Genomic DNA, 11,488 nt, shown 5'->3' with positions numbered 1-11,488 from the left:
TTCCCTCCTGATCTCTTCACACCCTCCAAAAACTACTCACCCCAGTTTGGCATCCATTCTAGGGTCCTTTCCATTCTAGGGTCCTACTTTCCCCTCATTGGGGAGGGGGAGGTTCCTCATCTTTGGACCCTCCCCAGGACTCTGCCTTTTCCCCTTTCCTTCCTATCTACTCGCACCTCACCCTGAGCCCTAGATCTACCCACACCCACACTCTCATATCAAAAACATAACAAGTTTGAGCTTTATTCCTGATAAGCATCCAACACTGAATTTTCTGCTGCATATTGGTAAAATAACGAACCCAAGATGATAAACTGTATTTGAGTCTCATATTGCATTCTTTTTATTAGCTATGTAAGTAAGTGATTTATATTCACGTTCAGATACCTAAAAGGACATTACAAAGAAAGGCTTGAATCTGAAGTGTCTAACAGAAGTATTGTTTTGGACAGAAGTACAAATAGTTCACAGCTGTAAATCTGGACAAAGCTGTTATTGTTATTGTTTACAAGAATAGAATTTCAAGTGAGATTCACTGCCAAGTTTTTTATGGCTTCAACTATGAGATTCTGTGAAGACTAGACAATAAGTGGCACCCTCCCGCCCCAGAATCTTTGTCTAAGGTTTAGCTAGTTAAGAAGTGCCATATTTCTGCCTCTCTAATGAAATATGGATTTATCTGCTTGCTCTGGGTATTAAGGCTGCTTTGTGCTGCAGGAGTGGTACTCATTGCCCTGGATGAGGGAGGACACTTATAACAGGTTAAAGAGGAGCTCTGAGGTAGCCATGAGGACCGCGAGGATAAAATCAATGACCGGGAGCTCTCTGCAATGGCTCCACATGAAAGATAAATAACACAGTAAGGAGCGAAGCCTCAGGAGGTGTCGGGTGTGTCCGTCTGATAATGCGGGGCGCACAACTGGAGCACAGCCAGAACCACGAGTGCCGCTTCCCTCCTGTGTCATTCAGCGGCCTTGGCTGGGGCAGGTTTCAGCCTCCGGAGGCTGTAAATCCGTGCCCTGCCCCACCTCCTCCACTCCACCCGGGAAGGACCAATGAGAAGAGCGCAGGCACAGCCTCAGCGCCAGAGACTCCTCTATGGCGAACACGCGGCCGGAGAGGCTGCAGGCGGGGGGGGGAGCTCTGCGCTATAATTGGTCGCAGGAATTTTGGGAGTGAGTGACGTGAGCGGGGCGGAGCCGAGGGGGCGGTCCCGCTTCGGAGCCCGCTCAGTGCCTCGGGGGCTGGGGCTGGGGTCGGGCGGCATGGAGGAGCTGAGCGCCGTGGGCGAGCAGGTCTTCGCTGCCGAATGCATCCTCAGCAAGCGGCTCCGCAAGGTGGGTGCGCTCCTAACCCTATCCCGTCCCACCGCGGCCCCGACCCCCTATGTCCCGTCCCCCCCCCCTCCTTCTCCCGCCACCCTCTCCCCAGATCCACCCCTGATCCGCGTTCCCCCGACCCCCTTTCTCTTCCAGTCCCCCGATCCTCCCTTGCTGCCTCCCCCCATCCTCGATCCCACCTCGCCGTACATCTCCCGCCCTCCCTTCTCGATCCGCCGCTCCCACCCGAACCCTCATGCTCTCTCCCTTCCTCTGATCTTCTGCCGCTGCCCCCCGCCACCCTCTCCTTCGATCTAGCCCTCGACCCGACACCTGTCCCCCGCTTCACCGTTTCAACTCCGACCCCCCCCCCCCCCCCGACCCCGCCCGCCGCTCCCATCTTTCGCTTGGCTCTCGGTAACTCTGTCTCTCTCTCTTTCTCTCCGGTGCAGGGGAAGCTGGAGTATCTGGTGAAGTGGCGTGGCTGGTCCTCCAAGTGAGTCTCTGGGACCCGCGATCGGGGGAGGGAGGGGGGGGGGTGCTCCCGTCGTTCTGCATCCCAGGCCCCCTTCCCTCGGGCCGGGCTGCGCTCGGGGATCGGGCTCTTCCTGTTCCTCCCGGCCACCGCTCCCCGCTCTTCTTTTGTTCGGGCCGCTCGGGGGCTTCTTTTGTTTACCGTAAAGTGTGGCGGGCAGAGCTAGGGCCGGACACAAGGAGCCCGCCACCCCCTCCCCCCCCCCCCTTCCGGGGGTCAGGGGAATCGTTGGGGGCCCCGAGAGTGGTTCATCACTCTGGGTTTGTTTGGGAAGCGCGTGGGACTGAGGATTGTTATTGTTAGGCTGTGCATTGTGCTTGGTGGAGTTCTGGAGGAAGGTGTATTGCGGTGTGTGTGTGTGTGTGTGAGGAGGGGGTGTATTGGAGGGAGGAGTTGCATGGTAGTTTATGTGTGTGGGGGGTGTGTATGACAGTTTCAAACCGTGGAGGGGGGGAGAGTGTTTTGTGAGTTGTGTGTGTCTGGGAGGGAGGGATGTACTTTTTAGGAGGCGTATTATGGATTGCATGCGTGTTGGGGGCGGGGGAGAGTGTGTTGTAGTTTGTGTGTCCCCTCGCTGGGGGCTGCAGGACATACCTCACTTTCCTCTTGTCCCTGGTTTTTATTTGGCTGAAACCTGAGCTTTCAGTTGATGGGGGTTTCTCTCTTTCAGAGGGAGGGATCTGGCTGCCATGCAGGGGGCTTTCTGTTTACTCCCTCTGCCAGCTGCTCCTTCAAACCCAGTTTCTCTTTTTCTTTCTTTTTTAATCTTTTTTTTTTTTTTTTCTCGTGGCTTTGTATTTTCGCACTTCACACGTTCGTTTTGCTCCATTGTTCGTGCTCTTTCACTAGTCCAGGCTTTGTTTAGAATCTCTTCATTGGGCATTTGGAGGGGTTATAGATTACTGCTCCCAAATCTAATTAACATCGTTCCTTTTCTTTTTGGGCATTTTGTAAACATTTTATTTTGAAATAATTTGTTTTCCCTTTAGCCCTTTGAAATGCTAAGTGGCCGAGACATTATATTGGCACCGAGTTGGTCATTGTCTTTGGGTGCCTGCAGGGAGGGGGTGAACAGGTGGCCCTCTTGTGGGACTTCATTAGGCTTGTGAAGGATTTGGCAGAGAAGAGTTTTATCTGGCAAGTCTGTTTGTGTTTGTTTTAAAAGGGATTTTTGCACCACTGCAAACAGACAAAATATTAGCACAAGACATTATCCTTGACTGCAATTTTTTGTACTTCTCTGCTAATTATGCAGATTTATGTTCAAATAAGGCCTTTTCCTTTTTGCAAGCCATCTGTCATCCTCCACTGAAGTCGCAGTCCTGTATTCAGTGCCTGAAGAGAGAATTAGCTTCTCTTTGAAGCAGCAGGTACCAAAAACTGCTCAAACTTCATAGCAAGCCCTTCAAGATGCACTTGAAATTATCCAGGAAGTGTTGTTGGGTACCAAACTTTACTGGTGTCTAGCAGCTGTTTCTTCAGTGACTGCCAAATTAAACTGTGTCTGCACAGCAAATGTTCTCAGGCAACAATGTCTTATTTTCACAAAATATTGGGTATTTCATGGCATTGTTCTGTTGCAGGCTTGTCTATCCTCTACCTATTTGACAAAGAATTGTATGATGTATTCTTGATCAAGGCTGTAGGAAAATTAGGATTGAGAATCACACATGTTTTCAAGAGGATTTTTTTGCTGCTGTCTCTGTCTTCCACAATTGCTATATGCAAAGTTGTCAATCCACAATTCCCCCCCCCCCCCCAAAAAAAAAAAATCAGCTTCAGTGCTTGTTATCCTGGTCTGTCACTTGTCACTATAACATTACAAGAGGGGGGCTGTGTTAAAACACCGCATTGTGACCTCACAAGAGGGCGGTTCTGCTGCACACATCTTCCAAGCCCAGCCAAAACACCCCCAAAGAGTCTAAAAACAAAATGCAGATTTTGTTAGATTTGTCTGAAGTGCAGGGCAAGTTGACCACTAATTTTTTACTATTTTTTCCTTCCATTCACCCCTTTTACAGGCTGTTCAATTTTAAAATCCATATATATGTGTGTGTGTGTATGTGTATGTATATATATATATTTTTTTTAATTTTTTTTTTAATTTCATGTTTTCAGTCTCTTACACTATTCTGTTAACTGCTGTAGTTATTTTCTGGTCATTTCAGGCACAACAGCTGGGAACCGGAGGAGAATATCCTGGATGCCAGACTTCTCCTGGCATTCCAGAAGAGGTGAGTTCACTAGGTCCTAGTTTCTTAATCAATCAAATAATGTAAATGGGTATCTAGAGGTCTGCCATCATGTTTTTGTTGCTGGGAATTCCAGAAAACAGCTTTGCCACTGATAAAATGTTTTGGGTTTTTTTATTTGATTTAAACCTAATGATTTTCCCCTCCATGTTTTGTTGTTTTTCTCGTTGAAGCTTGTGGCTGAATGGTATTCCGTGATGGGAATGGGACTTGCGGGTAGAGTCGGCTATACACTTTTTAAAAAAATTAATACAACCATTAATAAGTCCCACCCATCAGGTCATTGATGATTTCCCTCCTCCCTACCTCTGACTGTGTGCATACTGCATCTGTTGCTTTTGAGATGAAAGACAAAAGTGCAGGATTGAAAGTATTATGACATTGATGGTGGTTTTAATTCCAAATAATTGATAATATGTAAGAAGTTTCATCAGTACCCTTCCAAATGACTTCTGAATCCCAGAGTGATACAGATCTTGAGGGGGAAGTTCCGAGCTTTCTCAGTCCTCAGTGCGTTAGGATAATTATCTACTGTGCCTTTCAAACAAATGTGTCTCAAAATGCTTTGCGGTCACAGAGAAGAACTGGGGGAGGTACGTAGGCTTGAATCCAAATACTTGTTAGAATAGTGGAAAAACTAGAAAAGGTTTTCAGTAGTCAAGGGAGGGGGTAGATGGGGCCTAAGCTCTTCTTTTGGCAACGACACAGTTGGGGCAGGAACTTGAGGAGGTTGTGTAGTGGCTGCAGGTTTTCCTGGCTGTGTTGGAGGACTTTTCCTTTCGGCGAGATACCAGTCTGATTAAAATCTTCTCTCCATAGTGAGCACCACAGATAAGCTCTGATTAAAAGAAAGGAAAGGGGGGAGTAAGAATTTTGAATAAGCAAAATGTTTTCTGATGAGTGAAAATTTTATAATTTGGCTTCTCCGGTGAAAACTGGAGCCCTTAAGACTGCTCTGCTGGAACTTCCTCTCTCTCTCTCACCATACCCAAAATATCTAAAGTTTCCGAGACAGTCCAGGCTGCAGTTCTGGGCTGCCGCTGGTTTATAGCTAGGTGGGATGGCCCAGTAACCTGTCTGTCATTGGTGGATAGTAGCACATCTCAGGTGCACTGAGGTATGACTCAGATCACCCGAGAAGTACTGATACCACAGGAACATATACCCTGAAGTAACCAATTGCCAATCTGGCTTTTTTTGCTGTCCTTGTGGAGCATCTGTTGTCTGCCCTCCTTGTCTCTGTGAGACTGTCACTTGGATTTAAGCACGGAAAGCTTCACCAGTCCTGTGCATCTGTTCAGTACAAGGAGCAGTTGGAGCCTGGGTGTTGCTTCAGCTTAGGAGTTTCAGGCACAAGGGTCTTTGCTTTAGTGTGAGGGGAGACGGCCACCTGAGAGGCAGTGTTTGGTTTTTTGTTTTTTTTTTGCTTGATGTTGTGAAAACCCAGTCTGACCATGGGTTGTTGTATTTGCAGGGAGCAAGAGAAAGAGATACAGAATCGGAAGAGGGGAAAACGACCTAGAGGAAGGCCAAGAAAAAATGTGGTGTGTATCACTCTGAACTTTGCCGGTGCCAAGTGACTCATTGGCTACAAGCACGGCCTGGATTTCAACAGGCAGGCAGAGTATCCCAGGAATGATCTATATAGTAATTTGTGCTCATCTTGTCATTCTGTCCAGTAAATCCTCCTACATTTTCTTTTCTGATTTTGATGGCAAGTTCTTGAGCCATAGATATTCAACCATGAATTTTTCAAAAAATCTCAGTGAGTTTTTGATAGCGAAAATTGATAAGAGACAAACCTTGAACCTTATTTACTAAAGTCTTTTCTCTCATTCTGTGTCTGTGGAGAAAAAAAAAGAAAAAGCTTGATTAAATGAGGCCCGATGAAGGGAGAGTGAGAGCGATCTCCGTATATTTGGATACACAGCTTTGTGCCCGCGTTGTATAACTATACTGGCTCTTCTCACAGAAGCAGAAACGAGTTAAGAGATGAAATGGCACATCCCCAGGGTGTTATATCACGCAGAAGACAAAGCAAGAGTCCCGGAGACTCGGAATCCTTCTGCTGCAGACAAAGATTATCAGCTGATGCGAACTATAGTACCAGTGCTTTCTGTGGGGTGGCCTTGCCTTTCCACCTTAACTATTCAGATCAGCAACCGCACTAGTTAATGTTCCTGTCAAAGCCGGGCCCTGACAGCAGTGAGCTTCAGCCATGGCATGGAAACCAGGCCTTGCCCTAGGGTTAACACAGATCGTAGGAGGCCCAACCCAGGCCCTGTGCTTTGCTACTGCCCGCTCCCTTCCACTCCCTGACTCGGTCTCTTCCCTCCCGCTGGTCGTCGGAGAACAGCTGCCTGCCTCCTCTTAGGGTTTCAGTCGGAAGTGTGAATGTTCAGGGCCCTGTGGTCATAAGTCTCGTGAGGCCCACCAGTCCCACACATTCCGACTTCAGATCGCAGGGAGCGGTGGGAGTAAGAAGCACGGCTCTCCTCCGGCTGGCGGGGGGAGATCGGAGAGAAATGCACGAATGCGTGCTGGTGTGACAGATGCGTGGGGTTGTTTTTTGTTTCTTTTTACCCTACTTTCTGAAGGGCAGAAGGCTTCTGTGATCACCATGTTTGTGTGCATGCTTGTGACTCCCCTCCCCAATAACTTTTGTGTTTAGTCTCTTATCCATACCAAAATGTCACTATGTGTGGGGGGAGCTCTTGAACAGGCTTGTTTCTAGATGTGTGCATGCAGGCTTCCTGGAAAGTACGTTGGTTCTGTGTGGAACTTCTTGTTTTTACTTATATGAGCTTCTTTTCTGATTATACACAAATGTTAAGGGGTCCCCAAATGGCCTGAATAACCCTGGGCCCTGCATGGCTGCCGCCACTTGGGTTGGCCCAGATGACAGCCTTTTGCTGATGGATTTAGAAAAACATAGGGGCCGATATTCCCAAAAAGCTGAGCTCCTGTATTTGGACTCCTAAGTTAGAGGGCTAAGTTTGGTGCCTATTTTCAGCCAGACTTAAGCTCCTAAGTTTTTAGTTGTAAATTCATATAAATTTAGGACCCTTAAAAGGAGGTTCCTAAATTTAGGCTCTGCTATCCATGTGCCCAGATTTAGGTGCCTATGTTAGATGTCCAGTGCTGGAAAGCAGGGACAAGCTCCTCCCCTCCCCCACCTTCAGACTCAGCCCCTGTGGCCCATCCATTTTTGGGCCCCTAAATTTAAGAGCCTGTTGAAATTTAGGGATCTAAATGTAGGAACTTCACTCTTAGTGACTTTTCAAAAGGGCTGCTGCTGTTTCTTCCAAAATAAAGCTGGATGCCTGCAGGAGGGGAAAGGTCATGTCAGGTTTTGTTTTTTTTAATGTCGACTTCAGGTGGAATCTTCCAGTCTGCTCATGCAGTAAGTTCCAGAAATGCTGGTAGAATGCAGGCCCTGATTTAGGCACAGGCAGCTGCCTAGTGTGCCAAATCCCCCAGGTCAAACGGGAGCCTTATCCCACACTTATCCCACTTAGTTTAGGGCCTTGCCATTTCAGAGAGGTACCACTGTGGCCCTCTGGCCCATCACCCCCTTCCCAATTTCCTATCTCTTGGGGAGGGGGCAGCCCCGCATTTACTTTCCCACTCCAGTCCTGCTTACGGGAACCAAATTCTTAAATCCGGCCATGGATGAATGATAGAACCCAGACATAAGGTGGAAAATCTTAGGACTGTAGCATATGGAGAAGGTGTGAAAGCAAGGTTGACTTCTGGACGCACAATCATAGTAATAATAAACAGGAAGCAGCTGAGGAAGCAGCTGGGATTTTGAACAGTGCCTGACATTTGGGAGCTCGGTGTGGCTGCCGTAAATGCAACATTGGGAAGTCCATCTGCCCAGCACCCACTCTCGACTGGTATTATTATAGGGCAGCTTCCAAGGGAAGGTTAGATCAGGCTTCCCAAACTTTTAGTCGGGGTGAACTTATTCTAGCATTTGAAAATTCACATGATCCCAGAAGATGGCCAAAACAAATTAGGTGTTGGAGGTTAACCATACCCCAATCACTCCTCCCCCTCCTCTATTCCAGCTAATTCCTTGCTCAACAACCATCCTCTTCAGCTGATCCTTTCCCTGAACCTCCGCTCCCCTCCAGAAGTCCTAATCTCTTCCAGTGTACTCTTCGCTCCCAGCCTCCACTCCTCTCACTTCCCAAGCTCAACACCTCTCACCACCTCCAAACATTTTTGCATCCCTCAGCTGATCCCTCTCCACCTTATCCAACCCCTTCCTCCCTCTCATCCCTCCCTTCAAATAGCCCCTCCTACAAACACTCCCATGGCCAGGGTCAGAGGGAACATTTTCTTGGGGGCCCTGGACCAAAGGTGGATGACAACTGGTGGGAAGAGAGGGCAGGCTGATGTCAGGGGCAACGGGTTTTCTCTTGGGTAGGTTCAGAGGTGAGTGAGAAGAGAGGATCCGTGGCACTCTCCACTGGTCCATGCACATTCAGCCTCCCCTTGCCTTGTGGCTGGTCCCAAACCCAACTGTGACCTGCAGCTGGCAGCAGCATTGCTAGTAAAAGTCAGCATGGGGCCTGTGTGCTCGTGCAAGCTCACAAGGCCTACTGTGGCCTTGATCCTTTTTCACTCAGGGCTTCCTGTTACCAGAGAAATTCATGCAAGGACAGTGCCACTGCTGGGCTTTTGAGTGTGCGTTGGCTTACAGATCCCAACGTTGCCTCCCGCTATTAATGCTGCTGCTGCTGCTGCTGGCACTTGAATGCTGCTATTTGAGGCAGATGAAGCGTTTGTAAACCCCCCCCCCTGTTTGGGGACCCAGTCTGCAGTTTGGGAAGCCCTGGTTTAGACAGTAGGAGTTAAACGTTCCTTTTAACTCATTCTCAATTTTATGTTTTTAAGGAAACTGAGGTGCCACTGAAAACTAAATCGAGCAGCTCCTCTTCCTCTTCCTCCTCCTCCTCGTCCTCCTCCTCCTCTTCTGATGAAGACGAAAACGACCTAAATGCAAAGAGAGGACCCCGAGCCCGGGAGACCCACCCAGTGCCACAGAAAAAAGCCCAGATTGTAGTGGCCAAGCCTGAAGCGAAGGAGCCCGTCCGGAAGAAACGGGGCAGAAAGCCACTGCCACCGGAACAGAAAGCAGCCCGGGGGACCAAGTCCCTGGCCAAAGTGATGAAGACCAGTCAGAAGGACCTGACCATCGGTGCCAAACTCCTTGGCAAGCTGCAGCAGCAGCAGCTCGGCACTCAAGGAGCAGCCTTCAGCCCGCTAAAACCACAGCCCAGAGATGCTCAGAGGGCAAGCGATAGTGGGGCCGCCTCTGGAAGTCTGTCTATGGACCATCTCGCTAACATAGCCAAAAACTCCAGTGGACCCGGTCATGGCAGTGGCAGTCCAAACCGGGCACTGAGCTGGCAAAGCTCCATTGTCCACTACATGAACCGAATTAACCAGAATAACTTGAGCAGCCAGTCTGCCGGGAGACTGGCACTGTCCTCTGAAATCTCTAAGAAAAGTGGCGCGGGGCTGGACTTAAAAGTGAAAAATGCCAAAGTGTCTGGAGGAGTTGGGATAAACCCGCAGGCATCCAGAACAGCAAAAGGGAGCCATTCTGGTTCTGCGAGTGATCAAAAATCGGAGCTCCCTGCTCAGGCAGACAGCCAGACTGTGGCAGGGGCCTGCTCTCTGGGGGCAGGTTCAGCCAGCCCCGGCACCACGCAGGAGGCGAGCCTCCAAGCCTTAAACTTGCAGAGTGTCAGCAAGAACGGACTTCATGCTTTAGGCTGCGGGGGGTGTCCCAGGAATGCTTCGGCCGCACATTCCAAAGGCACCAGCAGCCCAGCTGGGAGCCCGAGCACTTTCCCCCGCAAGGGCACCGGGCCTGGTGTGGTCAGGCCTGCAGTGACGGCAGACGTGGCTGGCAAGGGCGAAAAGCCAGCGAGAAAAACGGAGAGGGAGTACAAGGACGGCAGCCAACCCCTCTGCCCGTCCCTCGCTGTTCAGGAGGAAGGGAAACAGCCAGAGCAGGGACCACCAGCTGAGGAGAGCTCCAAGCCGCTGGTGCTGTCTGAAGTGAGCACCGGGGAGGAGAGCAGCTCAGATTCCGACCGGGACTCGTCCGTTTCCAGCCGGGGCCAGAACATGTGTGTCTCCATCCAGACCAGCCAGGACTGGAAGCCCACGCGCAGTCTCATCGAGCACGTCTTCGTCACGGACGTCACCGCCAACCTCATCACGGTGACCGTGAAGGAGTCTCCGACAAGCGTGGGATTTTTTAACATGCGTCACTTCTGAGATGGCCCGGGAGAATCTCGGCCTTTAACCCACTCTTGACCCTGCTTCTTTCTCTCTGGGGTGGCTCCCAAAGCCGTGCAAGTTTGTTTTTTTTTTTGTTTTTGCTCTTTGCATTTGGTGGGGGGGGAAATAGGGCATTGAGATGCCTGTGTTTGGTGAGTTTACATTCCCCGGGGGGGTGAAGTCCGTGCTTGAATACAGTAGAGTGGAGAGGTTCCGAGATTCCTGTTTCCAAAGAAGGAATGAAAAATTTTGGGGGTGTGGTTTTTTTTTTTTAATAACTAAAGAAATTGCAATGCGACCCAAACGCTGAGAAGTGCTTAAATGTATAGCATTCATTTTGAGTTTACTTAAAAGTCGCAATGCTGGATTGCCTATGATTTTTTTTTTTTTTTAGCATTTATTTTGTTTTAAGGTTTTGCCTTTTTATACTTAAGCCCAGGTGGCAGTCCGTTTTGAACCAGTTTGCTTTCTGGTTTTTTCTAAATCTTGGTACAGTGTTATGTTTTGGGGGGTGGGGGGGTGGGAGGGAGGAAGTGCTTATGGGTAGGAGAAAAAAAAGTTAGGAGTGGAGGTGATTTCTAACAATCGAAGCAGACTGCCCTGCATTTTTTTTTTTTGTGTGCTAGCTAACCAAGATAATGCTGGCTGGAGTTTGCAGGCTAGGAAAACAAGTTTGAAAAGATTTACTGCTACTCATTGCACAGCCTGGTGGGTGTTTTTTTTTTTCCTTTTAAAGCTACAAGCGCCTGGGACCCTCTGCAGAGCAAATGCCCCCAGCTTCCCTGAGAGAATTGCTCCCTGTACAGAGTTGGAATGCGAGAGGGCGAACCGCGATTCAGGTCTGTGCTGAAATAAATCGCACCCCCAAAACACCAAAAATGTGCTGCCTGTTGATAGGGAAACGGAGGTTTGCGAAGCAAACCTGACCGAAGCCTTGTAACTGAACTAACCTCCTGACTTTGTGCCCAGCCATGTGGGGGCTCTCCGCCGACCGCTCGGGGCGTCATGAACTCCCTTTCCCACTAAGTCGCTGAGGAGAAGCTCCTCGAAGCTAAAACGCCAAATTTTGTAGCAGAGTT

General features: G+C 49.3%; 1 protein-coding gene across 1 annotated transcript; it reads left to right on the top strand.

Moving 5' to 3' along the window:
* The first annotated feature begins 868 nt into the window (after nt 1-868).
* On the top strand, nt 869-10,912 carry CBX2 (chromobox 2). Its single transcript, XM_029599175.1, has 5 exons — nt 869-1,337; nt 1,772-1,815; nt 4,023-4,088; nt 5,581-5,650; nt 9,012-10,912. The coding sequence occupies exons 1-5, from the start codon at nt 1,266-1,268 to the stop codon at nt 10,404-10,406; spliced, it is 1,647 nt and encodes a 548-aa protein (XP_029455035.1). The 5' UTR covers nt 869-1,265; the 3' UTR covers nt 10,407-10,912.
* The last annotated feature ends 576 nt before the right edge of the window (nt 10,913-11,488 follow it).

The sequence above is a fragment of the Rhinatrema bivittatum genome, chromosome 4 (genome assembly GCF_901001135.1).
Source record: "Rhinatrema bivittatum chromosome 4, aRhiBiv1.1, whole genome shotgun sequence".
In the NCBI taxonomy this organism is placed as follows: Eukaryota; Metazoa; Chordata; class Amphibia; order Gymnophiona; family Rhinatrematidae; genus Rhinatrema; species Rhinatrema bivittatum.
This window is presented reverse-complemented; position numbering and strand designations above follow the sequence as displayed.